Source organism: Tenrec ecaudatus, chromosome 10, assembly GCF_050624435.1.
Source record: "Tenrec ecaudatus isolate mTenEca1 chromosome 10, mTenEca1.hap1, whole genome shotgun sequence".
NCBI classification, from domain to species: Eukaryota; Metazoa; Chordata; class Mammalia; order Afrosoricida; family Tenrecidae; genus Tenrec; species Tenrec ecaudatus.
In genome coordinates this window covers 84,643,806-84,662,768 of record NC_134539.1, presented here as the reverse complement: position 1 = coordinate 84,662,768, position 18,963 = coordinate 84,643,806, and the positions used below count along the sequence as shown (strand labels likewise).

At 50.5% G+C, this 18,963-nt stretch overlaps 1 protein-coding gene and 1 pseudogene across 1 annotated transcript; one reads left to right on the top strand and one right to left on the bottom strand.

The window, feature by feature from the left end:
* Positions 1-1,305: 1,305 nt before the first annotated feature.
* Positions 1,306-7,684, bottom strand: ATP1B2 (ATPase Na+/K+ transporting subunit beta 2). The gene is made up of 7 exons (XM_075559116.1): positions 7,011-7,684; positions 5,080-5,208; positions 4,663-4,767; positions 4,341-4,546; positions 3,881-3,937; positions 3,042-3,140; positions 1,306-2,928 (listed from the first exon to the last, which is right to left on the bottom strand). Exons 1-7 carry the CDS (start codon positions 7,120-7,122, stop codon positions 2,764-2,766), a joined length of 873 nt encoding a protein of 290 aa, XP_075415231.1. The 5' UTR covers positions 7,123-7,684; the 3' UTR covers positions 1,306-2,763.
* Positions 7,685-10,860: 3,176 nt separating this feature from the next.
* On the top strand, positions 10,861-12,088 carry LOC142459368 (ADP/ATP translocase 2 pseudogene; annotated as a pseudogene).
* Positions 12,089-18,963: the final 6,875 nt, after the last annotated feature.

The window sequence follows — 18,963 nt, the reverse complement described above, 5'->3', positions numbered from 1 at the left end:
GCGTAGGAAACTCCCTCCCTACTGTACTTGTCAAGAAGCTGTACCACACTAGCTGGAAGAGAGTGACCCGGGAGATAGTATTATACGGCCATTAAAGAAATGAATTAGAGTGTTACCAGGTCAGATAGCCACAGAGGAAATTAACTGAGGAAAGCAGATACACAAGAGAGTGTCCTGTGATCACATTTTAGTATAACTGGAGTGTGAATTATGTATTTATTAGACTGTGAATATATGTACTCATATACGATAAAACTTTCAAGACAACTACTAAGACCAACTCATTGCAAGCAAGAGACATAAATAAGCCCCAAGAATAAAATAACAATTAGCTATCAGCCTGACCTTTTCCCCATAGCTAAACAAATACGCATTGCGGTATTTACCCATCCTTTTGCCTAGCTAAGTAGGGATGTGGTTGTAAACTCTTAAAAAACACCCAAATTAGGATCATACATGTCAAACTACTAAGCTTTTTCAGCTGTGTCTAGGCTTTCGCTAACTAATGCTCTTCTCTCCTCGAATGATCCCATCCTTTTTAAGTCCCAGCTGAAATGCCTCTGAGCCCCAGCACAGGAAGTAGCGACCACGCTGAGTTCCAGTATTGGCAGCCTGCGCCCCTCTTGAAGCATGGTGAAGCCTGCCTTGTCTGAGAACTTACTGTGCGCTCCTCACCGCTCCTGTTAAGCTGGCCACTCCAGGAGGGCAGGAACTCTCTCTTTCCTAAGTGTATCCTCATGGTCCTAGAATGCATAGTGGGCATTTGATAAGAATCGATGTACAGTGGATGTAGGCCTCCTGACTCTCAGATTGAGTGATCTCAAAGCGAAAATCAGCGCACTTTCCAAGAAACTGACTCATGGCGACCCCATGTATTTCAGAGCAGAACTATGTCCCAGAGGTTTCCAAAGGCTACGGCCATTTGGAAGGTGATTGTCAGGATTTCGCTTGAGTCCCCTCCAGGTGGATTCAAACCCCAACCTTTTGTTAGTAGCTGATGAAGGATTTGTGGCACCCAGGGGCTCCTGATCTCAGGGTAATATGTGTAAAAGTCAATTCTGACACAGAGCCAGACTCTGCAGGACCAGTAAGTGGTCTCTGTGAGGTTTCCTAGGCCTTGTCTCTGTTGGGACAGCTGGTGGATGTGAACTCCCGACCTTTCGGTTTAGTGGTCAAACTTAATTGTTTTGACACCAAGATTCCTTGCTCTAAGGATAGGATGCATCTCACCCAGGGCCACCCTCCACCCACCTCCCAGAGCTCAAAAAGCACAACCTGCACACAGGACTCTGTGTATGATATATATTTATATATATAATTGCTCTCATTTTATTGTACTTTATCCTCTTTTTACAGTAGATCTGACATAGGCATTAAATAACTGCAGAGAGAGAGAGACCCTTGGGCAGAGGGGAGTGGGGGACACAGTGGGGCCCGAAGGAAAGAGACCCAGAGCTAGCAAGAGACTCATGGGAGGAGCCTCTCCGGGGTGGGTTATGGAGGCTGCTGCAGCATTTAAAAAGAAAAGGGGGCGGGGAAGAGGGTAAGGAAGGAAGGGACACTGGAGAAAAAAAGAGTTAAAAAAAATGCCTCTATCACTAAGCCACAGTCCCCTGAGCAAGCAGGAGTTCCCTCATTTAACATTCTAAGCGCATCATCCATGGGGGGGGGGGTGAAAACAAGGTAGAGGGGTCTGAAGGAGATGGAGGTGGAGCCAAGAATTCAGAGACTGAATAGCTGGGGGGGGGGGGTTGCGGTGTTTGAAACTCTCAGGCTGACATGCAGAGGAAAGTGCGGGAGTTAGTGGTTAGTTGATAGCTTGCTTACTGGAAGCCGGAGAAAGGATAGTGGGGACAGATCTGGGCCCAGGGGAGGGAGGTGGAATGGTCTCCTAGCCAGTTGATGTTTTCAAGGTGGCCACTGGGGACAGAGCCAAAACGGCTGCCCCTCCCCCACCCTAGCACTCCCTGGGAAGTGGAACTTGAAGGATATTCTGGGAAAGCTCATGGGGGGAAGGGAAACAAAGGGACAAAGTGGATATTCAGCCTAGATCCACTCCACCCCTTTGAGTAGTGACTGAGTGGAGGATGGGAGGGATCTGGCAGGAATTGGAGGGGGGAGGGGGCACCACTGGAGAACGTTCCAGAAGAGTCTATATGTATACTCAGCCTTCTCTTCCATTCTCTCTCCCCGTGGGAGGAGACCTCATTTCCCAGCTCACCAGTCACCACAGGGTGAGAATGTGCTGAGGGGAGAGGCCACAGAACCACCTTGTCCTCAATTCCAAAAGATTTCTTTTCAGAGGAGGGAATGGGGGAGGGGAACAGAAGACCGAGTTCAGTCACAGCTACCCAGGTGGCTACTGCATAGGTAAGGGTGTATGTGTGGGGAGGGGGGAGGGGGAGGCAACAGAGGCTGAAGTTTAGGAAGAACGGGTTACCACATTCATCTCGGGAGTCAAAGGTGGGCACTGTCACAGCTCTCTGGGGACAGGAGGTCAGGAAAGGGGTGGCTGTGAGGACCTCACACCCAGAGCAAAGCCCATAGGAGAGAAAGGTGAGGGGGCTGGAGTTTGGAGAAGGAGGTGGGAATGACCATGGCTCCCAGGCTGGATTGGGAAGTAAAGGCAAAGAGCTGGGACTCAGACAAGCCATAGCTCTGTTATAAAAAATACCTTTGGGGCAGGTGAGGGAGGTACCAGGCAGGGTCAGGGACATTCCAGAAGCATCCACGGGAAAGAGATAGGGGCGGAAGGAAGGGGCCTCAGGTTTTGTTGATGCGGAGTTTGAAGGCCACGCGGCCAGCAAACTTGTCTCGCTCGTCGTCCGTGGCGATGTTGGCAGCATTGATCCGGCATTCCACATTCACCTCCACATTGGGGGTCACGTTCAGGAACTTCACGGCCACCAAGGGCTGCGTGTAGTTCACCTAGGTCAGAGGGGGAAAGTAAGGGTCTAGCCGGTGGCAAACCCAGCCTCTTCCCCCAAGAACGGACTTCCTGACGGATCCGCCATCCCATCCCAGCCTCCTGCGGGACTTACGTGGAACTGTTTCCCATAGTAAGGGAAGTACATGAGGTCGATGTGGCCATTGGCTGGGAACATGACAAAGGCGCCCAGGCTCTCAGCATCTTCATCTCGCTGCGGAGGGGCGGGAAGGGTGGGAGGAGAGCCTGTGAGGGCTGGCAGGCATCCGGAAGCTCTGGGCTCTCCAGACTTCCTTTGCTCATTCCTCACCCCTAAACTGTCCCTCCCTCAGAGCTGTTTCCTGTGAGACTGTGTGTGCGCAGGGAAGGGGGGTGGCGGGTGGGTGTCCTGTCTCAGCAGCCTGTGAACACCTGAGAGGAGCTGGGGACACTAAAGCCTCCTACACCAGTCCCACCCCAAGTTCTTACCCCAACTTCAGGAGTCAGTTTCTGGAGCAGAGCAGGGAGAGAACAGATAGGTGAGTAAGGACTGAGTAGGGAGCAAGAGGGTTGTGAATGGAGAGGGGCAGCCAGGTCCTAGAGAGAAGACGGTGGGAGCAGGAGCTATGAACCGCCTAAAGAGGGGAGTGGACGACACGACTACCAGGGGCTAGAGGAAAAGGGAGCAGGGTGAGGGAGAGAGGTCAGAAGCCTGGGCTTTGACAGACGCGGGGAGGGCCTGTCTCTAGCCACACAAGAGCCTCGAGAGAAGGAAGAGGGGTGGGAGTTCAAGGCTTATGGGGACCCACTCTTACCCCCTGGTCCCTATAGTGGCGGGGCCTCTAGGAGCAAAGAAGACAGGAAGAAATGAGCTGCCTGAATGGAAAGCATGAAGGAATTACATGGAAATAAGGAGTAAGGGCTGAGTAGGTGCAAAGAGGTAGGCAGGTGGACAAGGTCTGCAAAGTCACTCACCTTTCCTGCACAGGTCACATTCATGCTCTGGTTTGCTCCAGCGTAGAAGTTGATGACCTGGCGCAGAAAGGAAGGGCGGTGAGGCTTAGAGGAGAGGGGGTGATACGGTTTAGTGGCAGAAACTCGAATCCAGTCCTGCCGCTGCACATCTCACCTCTTATTCTCTCAGCTACTCAGACATCCCCAACCTCCCCTCATCTTCCTTGACCAACCTGCTGCCCTTGAGCTGAGCCTGACCCATGGGAACCCATGTGTGTCAGAGAAGAACGGCCCCATAAGCTTGCCAAGGATACACATCTTTATGGGAGCAGACGGTAAGATCTTTCTCAGCAACCGGTGGGCTTGAACCCCCAACCTTTCCACTAGCAGCCAAGTGCTGAATCACTCCATCGCCCCTGCTCCCCAGTGAGAGGAAGCAGCCCCCTCCTCTGCTATGCCTGCGGACGAAGGTCCGGAGTACCCGGTTCATCTTGATGAAGACACAAGGCTGCCCATTGCTGTAACCATAGTGGGTGGGGTCTCCGAGGCCAGAGCAGTCACCAAGCTGGGTCCGGTTGAACTGGCAGGCACGTTTGGGGTAGTTGAGAACTCCATTATCAGGCTGTTCGTAATAGCGTCCAGGCCGGCAGACATCATTCTTTTGGGCTTGGATGGAGTCATTGTAAGCTATGGGGGGGGGGGGGGCGGAGAACGAGAGATTCATAGGCCTGATGTCCTGCCGCTGGGGTTCCCAATGTCCTGCTCAAGATCCTGGACAACTACATAGCCAGTCCCCCACTCACCCTCCAAGAACTTGTTGAGCTTCTGAACGTGCTGGTCCCAGCTCTCCGTGTCACTGACATTGACTATGACATCAAGGTTCTCAGTCTTGGGGCGAATCATCAAGCCTAGACCAGGGCAGAAGCATAGGGTGCGTGTGAAATGAGGGACCACACCAAGGGACCAGGGTACTAGACACAGGGGGGGACCAAGGTGAGGGATGGGGCAAAGCTCTTTCCGGAGGGCAATGTCTGAAGATCCGCCATCTCCCCCACAACACAGCTTTGAAGGAAGCAACACTAAAATGTTCCCAGCACAGGGAGACTGGATCATTGGAAACAAATACGTTCCTGTGAATTTTCTAAGCCCGTGAATTCCTTTTGGAGGTTCAGGTCAGGGCAGTGGGTAGCATGGCTAGTAAGGGGTACCTCCTCACTCACCCGGTGTGGCCAGTCGGTCTTGGTACTTGGGGGTATGGTCGGAGACAGTCTGTAGCATCACCCACATGGTGAGGGTGAACATGGCCGTGAGGAAGCCATAGAAGACGAAGTAGAAGAGGAGGATAAAGGCTAGGGAGGAGGAAGGAGGGTCAATAGGTTCCAAGTCTCCCACCATAGCCTCACCTACTCCCACCCCACCCCCCTTCAGCCCCCCTCAGAAGTCCAGCTATGGGATGTCCACAGGGACATCTTAAAGCCCTCTCCTGGGAGCAAAATGAGACAATCTGGAAACAGGCCTTTGTGTCTGGCTTTGAGCCATGGCTCCCAAGCCCTCCTCCTGGTCCTAGGGCACAGTGAAGTTCGAACGGATGGTGGCCACAAGAGACCTAAACTCTCGTTGCTAGGACAACCCGAGCAGAGACTGAAGAAATTCTGCCTCACAGCACATTCCCAACTTCTCAACCGGCTGTGGCCCTGAAATAGGCACATCTGTGACCACTGTCCCTGGTTCTCCTGCTTAAAAGGCCCTGGACCCAGTGACTTTCAATGCTGGCACTGGCCACCAATCAGAACCAAGCTCTTCACACCACCCTGCGGAGTCTGAAGGCTCCCAGCCACACCTGCAAAGCACATGCTTCCCCCTGGCCGGGCCCCACAGAGCCAAGCCTGGGACATAGCTTCTGAAACGAAGGACCTTACATTCCAAGCTGGCTACAAAATTAGAGCGCCATGGCTGGCCATCCAGGGTCTTCCAGGGTCACAGCCCGATTCTAACGCATCACCTAGAGCAGAGGCGAGCAATCCTGTGGACCCTCCCGCAGGCCTCTGGCCAGGCCCTTCAGCTTGACTGCCAGACACCATCACTCAGCCTAGTGGAAGCTGTGCAGTTTCCATCTCCCCCCACAGCCCGGCCCACCTCAGACTCCCAGTCCTTCCTCCCCCAAAGGCATTCCTTCCTCCAGGAAGCTGCCTCAGATTCTCCCAAGCAGTCAGAAAGCCCTCAGATCCCAGGGACTGTACCAAAGGCCAGAAGCATCGAGGGAGGGGTGAGCGCTGGGCAGTATCCCACCAGCATTGGAGGAGTTGTGCGTTTGTCATACCGCGTCTCCTTCCAAGCCCTTTTGGAAGAATTCCACCCATCCCTGGCATTGTGGCCAGAGCCCAGGCCCCACAGAATACACGCCGCATGTCCTGAGTCCTGCCATGACATTGGACCCAGGAACTGTCCGGAGCCACCGGGAACGCCCGCTGGATGATGCGCGTATCTCCCCACCATGAGCCCTCCTCCTTCCTGCACCGACTACCGAGCGAAACGCCCCGCCTCGAACACCCGGCCACAGGAGCCCCTTCCCCAACAGTCCCCCCGCCCACACCGCCCACAAATGCTGCCCGCGGGATGCTCCCAACGCTCAGCAGTGGGATGCAGGCAACCCGGAGCATCCTCTCCTCCAGCAGCCCCCTCCCCGGCCCACCTTTCCAAGACCCGCCCCCTCGTGCATATTCCCAGGGTCTAGGCGGGGTGGGCACCGACTAAAAATAGACAGGGTTAGCTGGCTAACCAGAGCGAGGGAGGGAGGGAGGGAAGGGGCGCTCGCCCAGCTGGGCGACCAGACCCTGAGAGGCAGAGCCAGCCCAGCGCCTCGGCGCGGACACGCGCGCTGAGCCCGCGAACCCCCCGCCCGAGGGGGCTCCGCGGGGGGCGGGAAGGCGGCGGTGACCTACTTTCTCCGCCTCCGCAGCGGCCAGCTCCGGAGATTAGACTGGTGATCGTCGCCCCCCACCCCACCCCCGCCCAGAATCCGGCGGGGGGCGGGGGGGCCGGACCCGGGGACCCGGGAGGGGCGCTGGGGCTGCGCCGGCCGAGCCTGGAGCCTGGCGCCTACAAGGGGTGCCTCCGCGCCCCCCGACCCTCGCTCGTGCGCCCCGCGTACCCCAGCTGGTCCCGGTGCGGCCCATAAACTGATGCGTCCTCGGGTTCCACACGAACTCCTTCCACTCCTCAACCACCTGCCCGCAGCTCTTCTTCTCTTTCCGGATGACCATGTTGGCGGCGCGGGGTGGGGGGCTGCGGAGAAGCGGGGCGCCGCTAGCTGAAGCCCCGCCACGCACCACAGCGCGCACAGAGCAAAGGCGGCGGGGCAGAGGGCGACCCCTTCAATGGAGAAGCTGCGGCTGCAAATTCCGAGGTGCCCCCGCCACGCGCTGCGGGGTGCTGGCAGCCGGCTGAGGATGCACTGATCCAAGCCCCCGCCCCCCGACTGCAATGAAAAGGGGGGCTGTCAGAGCAAGGAAGGATGAAAGAGGAGGGGTGGGGGGCGCCAATGCAGCCTCACCCTCAAACCGCCTCGAAGCAAAACGTAAAGAAGTGCAAAAGATAGACGGCTATAAAGCCCGAGGGAAATGCAGAGAAAAGCGGGGTGCAAAGAGGCGGGGATGAGGGCGCGCCCCGAAATCCGAGATGTAACGAGCTTGTGGAGTGGGGCCAGTCACTGCTCGCGGCCCCCCTGCCGAGCCGAAACCGCCGCACCCGCCCGGTCGTGGGGGTGGGGTGAGGACGCGCAGCTGGGGGAGAGCCCAAGGATGGGGGTCCCCCAGGCGGAGGCTCCGCTCCTCAGCAGTGCGGGGCCGGCAACCGAGGCGCGCAGTCTTTATACTGGGCGGCTCGGGGGTGCCCGCCCCTTTCCCACCCCCAGAAGCCCCACCTCCTCGTCGCTGGCCCAGGCGACCTCATACATATGCAGATATGGAGAGCGCGCCTGGGCCCGCCCCCTCTCTTCTCCCCGGGGCCAGGCGGCCTCTCAGACCCCAGGTCCTGGACTTCATCTGAATGGGGGTGGGGGGGGGGGACAAAGGGCGTGTCCGTGCAGGATGGAGGGAAAGATCCCACCAGGAAGACTCAGAACCCCAGAAGGAAGGAGAGCTACATTCAGAGGTGGGTGGCCCCGGGCAGAGAGAAAGAAACGGCGACACAGCTAGAGGGAGAGTCCAGGGAATCAGGCGGGGCCGACTGAGAGCACCAGAGACCAAGAGAGCAGCCATGATGCTGGGGATAGATAGAAGCTCTGGTAGGCACCCAGAGACAAACCCCTGAGGGACCAGGACACTACAGAAGGGACATTCCTGTCGTGGCAGGGGCTACCAGTCCTCCCACGACGGCCTTCTTCAGCCTTCTCCTCACCACCTGCCCAACAGAGTGCAAGGGTTTCCCCACCTCCTCTCATCTGGGCACCAGGCTTCCCAGGACGCTTGGAAATGCCTTTCCAACAGCACCTCCTCCGTGCAGCAGTTGTCCTGAGATCCTGACCCGCAGCCAAGTAGGCTTAGGTGTACTGCCTGCTCCCCACCTTCCCTTCCTATGAATTAACCCCCTCCTCTGCCCACTTGGGTCTACACACATAGAGCTTGTGGACCAAGTGCTATGTGAAATCCATGAGCCAAAGGGCAGCGCTCTAGCAAGTTACAAGAGCTCTATACTCCAGTAGGGAGTAGAAACGTTTCTAGATGCCATCCATTATTAAGACTCATTCCTGGGGGTCTCTGGGCAGGGGAGGTGATAGCATGATGACTGTATAACTCCACTTGATGGGCTTGGACAACAGAATTATATGTGACTGGACATATTGGATTGTGTAAGATAGGTCGATAAAACTATTATATATTAACAAATAAGATTCATTCTCTCCCTTCAGTCTGGTCACAGTTCCTTACAGAGGCATTTCTTCTTTCAAACTCATTCTAAATCCTTGGCCCTCGTCTCTGAAGTTCAGCCCTAGCCTGTCACCCTACTTCTCAGACTCTCTTTCCCGCTGCTTCTTGGTGAGTGAGCTGTCCCGTTGCACAGGGCCTCGCTGCTCAGAAGGGAGGGAATGCTCTGCTGTCTTGAGACGCGTAATATCTTGAGCTTGGTTCCCTAAGTGAACTGGGCTGGAGGCAATCAAGCTAGTGTGTGGAGGGGAGGAGGTATACACAATATGTCATCCTGCAACTACAGAGTATGCTGCACTATGAGCACAGAACTCCATGTGATTGTCAAGTTCAAGGTTAATAGCTACATCCTGTCTACAGATGAAAAAGTGGATTTTCTGGCACCCAAGAGAGCACACTTTCCTCCTGAACCAAGCACAGATGAGCAAGGCGCCCTATCATATCCTTGGTCAGTCTTGCTGCTTCTCTGCATTCACCAACCCCTTACACTGGAAATGACATGGACTGAAAAGGAAATATGGGCAACCATCGTTCTTTATTTAGGACATTAAATAGCATTACAAGTTGAGAAACTGACCGTGGAAGAAAGGCTATATATTAGACAGGGCCTTTCAAGGGACCCCTTTCTCTGTTTTTTTTTTAACAAAGGGCACTGGATTTTCATTTTGCACTAGGCCCCTCAAATTGTGGGGCTGGCCCTTTGTTAATCTCTACTACATCAGACTATGGGTTAATTATCTCAAAAACACAGCTTTATAATGAAAGTAGCAATACCAGGAGGATAGGGGGCAGGTGGGAGGGAGAAGGAAAACAAAGGGGAAACAGATCACAATGATCAGCGTACAACACCCCCTGCCTCAGGGGGGACAAACAACAGAAACATGGATGAAGGAAGAGAGCAGATAGTGTAAAATATGCAAATAAAAGTAATTTATAAATTATCAAGGGTTCACGAGGGTGAGGGGGTGCGGCAGGGAGGGGGAAAAAGAGGAGCTGATACCAAGTGCTCAAGTAGAAAGGAAATGTTTTGGAAAGGATGATGGTCACATATGTACAAATGTGCTTGATATAATTGATGTAAGGACTCTAAGATTTGTAAGAACCCCCAATAAAATGACTTATAAAATAAAAAAAGCAACAAGCAGCTTTAATCAGGCTACTCTTCAGTGCTACGGTTTTCGATGGCCTTCCATTACCCTGCACGACGGATCCCAGCATCTCTAACACCCCTTCTGTGTCTGAAGCTGGGTTAGCCACTCCTGGGACAGGGTGTGCCTGCTCCTGACTTCACACCTTTGTCCATTTCGTCCTTTCACTCTGGAAGACTGCCTGCCCTTCAGAGTCTAACCCAGCCACTGTTCATTCATTCAGGGCCTGGCTAATGAGCACTTGATGAGAGCCAAGCGCCACTCTGGTCTCTGGGTTTCTAGTAGACAGCAAACACCTAAAGTACTATTATGACTGTGCAGGAAGATGAAACCGGGTGATGTGATAGAGAATGCCTGGGTGGTCCAGGTGACCTTACTGAGGAAGTGAATTTTAATGTGGGGTCTCAATGACCAAAAGAAGGAGTCATCATGTGGAGTTGATGGGGGGAGGGGGACTTTCCAGAAAGAGGGAAGTGCATGAGCAAAGGCTGAGGTTTGATGAAGGAGCCACATATACATAAAAAGATAAAAATTTAAAAACCTGTTATGGAGACAATGAACAGTGTAAGATATGAAAATAATAATAATTTATAATATATCTAAGATTCACAAGGGTGAGAGGGGAGGGGAAGGAAGAGAAAAAGAGGAGCTGATACCAAGGGCTCAAGTAGGAAGAAAACGTTTTGACAAAGATGATGGCAACAAATGTACAAATGTGTTTGATACAATTGATGTGTGGATTGTTATAAAAGTTGTAAGAGCCCTGTGTTAGTCTGGGTACGTTAGAGAAACAAATCCACAGAAACTCATGTATAAGAGAGAGTTTTATATAAAGGTTAAGTGCGCATCAAGAAGACATCCCAAGCTAATGGTGCCCGGCTATCAAAAGAGATAGCGTCTGGGTCTTAAAAGTTTGAAGGTAGAGTCAGAGCCGGTTCCTGTTCCATCTAAGCGGTCGCCCGTCGCCTCGTTCTCTTCCAACATGACAGATGCCGCTGTGTCCTTCGCCAAGGACTTCTTGGCAGGTGGAGTGGCCGCGGCCATCTCCAAGACGGCGGTAGCGCCCATCGAACGGGTCAAGCTGCTGCTGCAGGTGCAGCACGCCAGCAAGCAAATCACCGCAGATAAGCAGTACAAGGGCATCATCGATTGTGTGGTTCGTATCCCCAAGGAGCAGGGAGTCCTGTCTTTCTGGCGTGGTAACCTGGCCAATGTCATCCGATACTTCCCCACCCAGGCTCTCAACTTTGCCTTCAAAGATAAATACAAGCAGATCTTCCTGGGTGGTGTGGACAAGAGGACCCAGTTCTGGCGCTACTTTGCAGGGAACCTGGCATCGGGCGGTGCCGCGGGGGCCACATCTTTGTGCTTTGTGTACCCTCTTGATTTTGCCCGTACCCGTCTAGCAGCTGATGTGGGCAAAGCCGGCGCCGAACGGGAGTTCAAAGGCCTCGGTGACTGCTTGGTTAAAATCACCAAGTCTGACGGGATTAGGGGCCTGTACCAGGGCTTCAACGTGTCTGTGCAGGGAATTATCATCTACCGGGCTGCCTACTTCGGCATCTATGACACCGCAAAGGGAAGGCTTCCGGATCCCAAGAACACGCACATCTTCGTCAGCTGGATGATTGCACAGTCCGTCACAGCCGTGGCTGGGTTGACTTCCTACCCATTTGACACCGTTCGTCGCCGAATGATGATGCAGTCGGGGCGCAAAGGAACTGATATCATGTACACCGGCACGCTGGACTGCTGGAGGAAGATCGCTCGGGATGAAGGGAGCAAAGCGTTCTTCAAGGGCGCCTGGTCCAATGTGCTCAGAGGCATGGGTGGTGCCTTTGTGCTGGTCTTGTACGATGAAATCAAGAAGTACACATAAGTTATTTCCTAGTGGGTTTCCCCGTGAATGGGCATGTTGTATTATATAACATATCTCAAGCATTCTTGGCAGACGGTTGGCTGTCTAGATCAATGGCAACTACCTACTGGTTGAAAATGGGAAGCAATAATATTCATCCGACCAGTTTTCTCTTAAAGCCATTTCCACGATGATCATGATGATGATGGGACTCAATTCTATTTTTTATTTCAGTCACTCCTAATAAATAAACAAATTTGAAGAAATAAAAAGTATCTGAAACACAGAAAAAAAAAAAGTTTGAAGGTAAACAAACGGCCATCTAGCTGAGAAGCAACAAACCCCACATGGAAGAAGCACACCAGCCTGTGTGATCACCAGGTGTCGAAGAGATCAGGTATCAGGCATCATCAGAACAAAAAAATCTTACCATGGTGAATGGGAGGGGAAAGTACAGACTGGAGACCCATAGCCCACTTGTAGGTCACTGGAGATCCCTTTACAGAAGGGTCACGGGGAGGAGATGAGCCAGTCAGGGTGCGATGTAGCAACGATGAAAAATACAACTTTCTTCTAGTTCCTAAATGCTTCATCTGCCCCTCCCCCCCACTATCATGATCCCAATTCTACCTTACAAATCTGGCTAGACCAGAGGATGGACACTGGTACAGATAGGAACTGGAAACACAGGGAATCCAGGGCAGATGATCCCTTCAAGACCAGTGGTGTGAGTGGTGATATTGGGAACATAGAGGGAGGGTGGAGTGGAAAGGGGGACCCGATTACAAGGATCTACATGTGACTTCCTCCCTGGGGGACGGACAACAGAAAAGTGGGGGAAGGTCCCAAGGGAGACATTGGAGAGAGCAAGATATGACAAAATAATAATTTATAAATTCTCAAGGGTTCATGAAGGAGTGGGGAGCAGGGAGGGAGGGAAAAAAATGAGGAGCTGATACCAGGGGCTTAAGTGGAGAGCAAATGTTTTGAGAATGATGAGGGCAATGAATGTACAAATGTGCTTTACACCATTTATGTATGTATGGATTGTGATAAGAATTGTATGAGCCCTAATAAAACAATTGAAAAGAAAACATCCCAATCCAGTGCTGCCCAAATCTACCAGTCCAACATTAGCCCATTAACCCATATGTTCAACACCTTTCCACAAAGTCCTCCTCCATCTCACAAAACACATGCAATGATGCCGACTGCAGGAGGAAAGCCGAGTCAGTGAACATGTAAGCATCTCAGCGCTGGCAGGAGTCTCTACACAGCTGCTCCAGCACCCAGGGCTGCATCAGGGTAGGTCCATGTGGCTTCTCCTTGGGAATGTCTTGCAGGAAGTCAGCCTTGCCAGCTGAAGCAGGGAACTTCTAAGGCAGCTGCACCCTGGTGCGACCATCACAAAGCAAGAGACCTGAGAACTAGAAATGTGAGGCTTGCTGAGCTATTTATCCCTCTGCCTTTCAATTAACCCCACATGTGTTTATCAGCCAGGTTGGCACAATAAACTAACTCAATCCACCCCTTGCCAACCTGGCACCTGTACAGAATTCTTTAACTTCACGATTGCAATTAACACCGAAACCTTAACCCTATAATCCTGTGAATATGTTACCCACCTATGAAAGTTTGTAAGCCAACCACTTCATGCCTTTATTCCCCAATTTTGGGTATCTGATTTAAGCCCCCAATAAAAAGATTTATTTAAATTAAAAAAAACAACAACAACCAAACCTGTTACCATCTAGTCCATTGTAATTGGTGGAGGTGATCTATATTACGGAGTAGACGGCTAGATGGAAGCAGGGAGCCAAGCCTTTTCTTTCCTGGGACTACTGGATGGGTGGTACCCAAACCGGTTGCTAGTGAGTCAATTTCTACTCCTAACAACCTTAGGGGGCAGAGGGGGACTGCTTCATAGGGTTTTCAAAGCTGTTATTGTTGCAGCAGCAGCTACTGTACCTGCCCGCCACATCTTAATCCCATGAAGCAGGGCACTGGGTTCTCACTGCCAACCTTTTGGTGAGCAACCAAGTGCTTTCAGCACCCATCAGGGCTCCTTGGGTGGGCTGGCAGTTGAGTGTACGAGGAAACCAGCCATGTGAAGGTGCCCACAGAGAGGAGTCATGCTCCCACAAAGAGCAGAAGGCCTGAGACCCCTAGAAGCTAGACAAGAAAAGGCTATTTCCCTAGAGTCTTTGGGGGAGAGTATGGCCCTGCAAACCCCCTGAATTCTGGCTTCTAAGCATTCAGAACCACGAGGCAATATTTTTCTGTTGTTTCAAGTCATCCTGTCCATAGTGTTTTCTTATGATCGCCCAGAAAGAGGAAGCTAATGCACCAAGAGAGAGCAAGGAAAGAAGAGAGCTCAGAAACAGGTGCTCCTTCAAGGCTCACAAGCCTTTCACCCTGTACCCACAGGGGGTGGCATCCTGCCCAGGGCCCAGTCATACCACATGCCTGTGCTCACCTTTTAAACCTGGCAGGATCAGGCTTGTACATGTTTCAAGGAGTATGCACAAGGTTAATAATAAGAACAATCGCTTTTATTGATTGAACATGCTATTGGATAACTAAGAGCCCTGGGGGCGTAATAGTACTGCATTAGGCGGTGATCCTCAAGGTTAGCAGTTCAAAGCCACCAGCCAGCTCTGAAGACTCAATGGCAGTGAGAGAGAGTGTGCTACATAGTCAATATACTGTAAATGATTTCATTAAATCCTCCTATGGTAGGTACACAATTTTATGCTGGGACAGGCTCTGCTACACAGGAAGCCAAGCTGATGGCAGCCATTGGATCTGCAGGACTTTCCACCGACCAACCTGTGACCTTGTTGCTTTTGGCGTCGTTACGTGGACTGCGTGAGCCTAAAAGGGAATTCATGGACCAGTTTTGGACATATAGACATTAGGGACTTGATCTAGACTGGACTGGAATGTTTTCTCAATATACAATTGCTCTTTGATATAAAGCTCTCTCTTACACACAGATGAGTGTCGATGAATTTGTTTCTCTAGTCAACCCGGACTAACACACCTCCTAATAACGCTATAGGTAGAATAATGGCCAATTTTGCAGATGAGAAAACTAAGGGTGAAAGAGATTTATTTGACCAGAGTCCTGGGTGGTGAATTGAATCCTATTAGCTGCTGATGGCAGGGTTGGAGGGTGAATGCTAGAGTTTATCCTGAAGCACTCCGGAAGAAATTCTAGAAACGCATCCGTTGAAAATCCTATGACACTTAAATGTGGAACCTAAAACCTTCAGATACGCAGAGGAATGAGCACCAAGGTCAACGGGCCTAACAGTCCCCAAAGACAGTGTTCCACATCCTACTCTGATGAGTGTTAGCAGGTGAGTGTCGACCGTTTAAAAGCTCATGAGCAGCCATCTAAGTACAATTATTCCTCTCTCCCTATCCAGAGGGAAGAACAATGAAGAGCCTTGTGGACACAAGAAAATCCTGAGTCTGGGGACTACAGAGCCCTGTGAACCCCAGTCCCCATGACCCGGCGGACAGAAGAACTAGATGGTATCCCGCTACTACTCCCAACGGCTCTGAAAGGGTTCACATGAGAAGGTCCTGGAAAGAGAGGGAGGAAAATGTGGAACAATGCTGAAAATCATAAAGACGACCAGAGAGACAGTAGTGGGACCCCTGAGACTGACCCTTAGTCATCCTTCAGGTCTGGAAATGAACTCACCCCAATGGCTTGGTTTTGTGCATGCTCCTTGAATCAATATATAGCACTACAAACTCACTGGTGAGAGTGTCCTTTAAGTTTCTGAGACTGTCACTGTCCATGGGCACGGAACGTCGGTGAGGAACTGCCGATCTTTGGAATTGCAGCATCACCAGGACACCGCCAGGGCTCCTGCAGGACTGGCAGGGTAATGTTAATACTGAGGGGGGAGGCACACCTTAGGACAGGAGGAGGGGCCTTTTTCATTCCAAAGGTTGTGTAGATATTTATAAGATTCATGGACCATACAAAACTATCAACTCAAAAAATTATCCTGCTGTATTTGGTCAAACATTTAATGAACTCATCCCTGGTGTACATGTAATAAACTCACCCCCTACGTGACGGTTGGAACTGCTTCTCTTTGGGGAGGCGTGTGATGTGCACTAGTGTTGGGGATGTCCGGGGCCTCGTACAGCCCACAGGTTGGCCCTTCTTACTCCACTCCCACTCCCCCCACCGCCCCCCCGATGACCTTAGAATAATCGAAGGATCGCATTTGAGGTCAAATTGACAGCATTTACCCCAAAACAAAGTTTACAAGGGTTAGGAAAGAAGGAGAGAGGGAAACAGATAACTCAGGGAGGAAGTGGGATAAGCGATGTTACTTTGTGGGATTGCAAGCAATGACAAGAAACAAAATGCGTACGCATCTTTGAATAGAAAAGCGATCTGCTCTTTTAATTTTCCCAATTAAAAAATATATTTGGGGAGGGGAAAATAAAAAGACTCCACAACAAAAAGTGTAAAGACCTACTGGGAAAATACCCCCTTGGAAACGACCTATCTGACAAGAATGTAACAGCTGAAAGAGATATAAAGCTTTGACAACTCAACGACAAAAAGACCAAAGTGGGTACAGGATTTTGAATAGCCATTTCACCCAAGAGGACATCCAAATGACCACCAAGCCTGTGAAAAGATGCTTAGTGTCATTAGCCGTCTGAGAAAGACAAATCACAACCACAGTGAGATACCATTTCACTCCCACTAGGAGGGGCCAAGATTAAAAATAATGTTTTTAAAAAAACTAAAAAATAAGAAACGTTGAAGAAGATGTGGGGGAATTAAAACCCTTCTCCATTGCTGATGGGAAGACAAAATGACATAGCTGCTGTGGAAAGCAGTGTGGCATTTCCTAAAAAAAACCACACACACAAAAAACCCAAAAATAGAACTAGCATATGACCCAGAAATTCCACTCATAGGTATACACCCAAAACACATGAAAGCAGAGACTCAAAAAGAAACTTGTACACCAGTGTTCGTTGCTGCGGTGTACAGAATAACCACCAACTGGTGGAGCCAACCGAAACGCCCATCGGTGGGTGACGAGATCAACAAAATGTGGCATGCATATACAAATATAACAGATACTACGTAGCTAGGCGAAGAAATGAAGTCTTGTTGCATGCTACAACGTGGATAGAGCTTGAAGGCACGATGCTGAGCAAAATCCTCCCTCTCTCACGGTCAACAAGTCGATCCAGACTCACCGAGCCACGAAAGAATGGAGCAGAACTGTCTTTGTGGGTGTTCAAGGCCAGAACTCTTTCTGGGAGCAGAAAGCCGAGTTTTCCTCCTGAGTTGGGTTGGAGGTGCTGCCTTTGCGGCTAGCGGCTCAACAAGGCCATCTACTACCGCCACCAGGGCTCCTGAGCAAACTAAGCCATCCGCAAAGGGACACGCATAGTACAACCTCATTTCTGTACAAATACAAGAAAAGCAAAATGCATAGAAACCAAAGTTTATTGTACCAGAAGCAAGGGGTGGGGGTGGGACTTTAACAATGATGGGGTGGGGGGCCGTGGGAAGAAATCACACTCACTGAGGGTCAGGCTGTACAGCCAAGGATTGCAATTACTGTCATGTTGAACAACTGCAAAAGTTGAATTGGCAAAAGTTGAGTCATAGATGCGTTTACAATAGCAACAATGAACAGAACAAAAGAGAAAATGAGCTGATGCCAAGGGTTCAGGTCGAAAGAGAATACTTTGAGAATGATGATGGCAACATTGAGAATGATGATGGCAACATATGTACAAAGTGCTTCACACCATGGATGGATGGATGGTGATAAGAGCTGTAAGAGCCCCCAATAAAATGCTTTTTAAAAAGATTCACCTATCTTCTTAGCTCGCATACAGATTTTTAAAATAATGCTACTGAGGCTGCTTGTGTAAATCAAACACCCCAGGGACTTGGTTCTTTGGTTTGTTAGTATAGAACAGAGGTTCTCAACCTGGGGGTCGCGACCCCTTTGAGGGTTGAACGACTCTTTCACAGGGGTCACCTAAGACCATCAGAAAACACATATTTCCCATGGTCTCAGGAACTGAGACATACTGCTCTATTAGATATGCGGACCTGACGAGAAATAAACTATTTCAACCTTCGCACTGAAGTTGGTTTTTTATGCATCCTTTCCCAAAATGTGGCAATGTAGTTGACTGTTGTTATGTTAAGACTCTTACCCATGCTACACCATGCTTTAAGACCAAATTTCATTTATTTATCATTGGAAATAAATATTTCACAATATATAATTACATGTTGTTTTGTGATTAATCACTATTGCTTTAATGATGTTCAATGTGTAACAATGAAAATACATCCTACAGATCAGATATTTACATTACAATTCATAATAGTAGCAACATTACAGTGATGAAGTAGCAATGAAAATAATTTTATGGTTGGGGGCCACCACCACATGAGGAACTGTATGAAAGGGTCGCGGCATTAGGAAAGTGGAGAACCACTGCTTTAGAGTCATGGTTTGGTGGGACGCCACAGTCCATTGACTCAGTCATCTGTTGAGTGCTTCTGTTTTGCCTATTAATTCATTGTATGCTAAGCTCCTTAAACTGTGGGTCACAGCCACATATGAGGTCGCATAGGTGGGGCTCACAAAACATTGACAACAGTAAACGACTTCTGAATGTGCAGTAACTCAGAAGTAATTCACCATCAAACTTGGTAATGAATCTGAGGTGTTTGGGGCATGTTTGTCTACGGTGCAGCTTTCTTGGGCAACGAGGGATCTCCAGTGGACAAAGCTTCAGAGACCCGGCCTGGGATCTTCAAAGCTGGCAGACGGCCATCCAAGGCGGGACACTCGGTCTCTATTCACTAGGAAAGCCTAGCCCTCAAAGTCAAGACTAAGAGGAGGGTAGGAAGATATGGAAGGTGCAACAAATCGCCTCCATGATCAACTGCTTCCTCTACCATGAGGTCAGCAAAAGTGCACCGTGCTCAGCTACCACTACCAAACATTTTCACCAAATAGTTCATGGAAGAACAGCGATCAAGGGGACAAAGTTATAAAAACTTCATAGATGAGATTAGAACTCTTACACACTGTGGCTAGGCTTCTAAGTATGTATAACCATGGTGGAAAGCGAGATGGCGACACCTAAAGC

Bases quoted from the DNA above. Each gene is read 5' to 3' on its own strand.
- ATP1B2 (XM_075559116.1), bottom strand. From the start codon at position 7,122: ATGGTCATCCGGAAAGAGAAGAAGAGCTGCGGGCAGGTGGTTGAGGAG. The intron at 5,209-7,010 runs GTACGCGGGGCG...CCTCCTCCCTAG, and splicing joins CCGCACCGGGACCAGCTGGG to CCTTTATCCTCCTCTTCTAC. The intron at 3,938-4,340 runs GTACTCCGGACC...TTTCTGCGCCAG, and splicing joins TCTTCATCAAGATGAACCGG to GTCATCAACTTCTACGCTGG.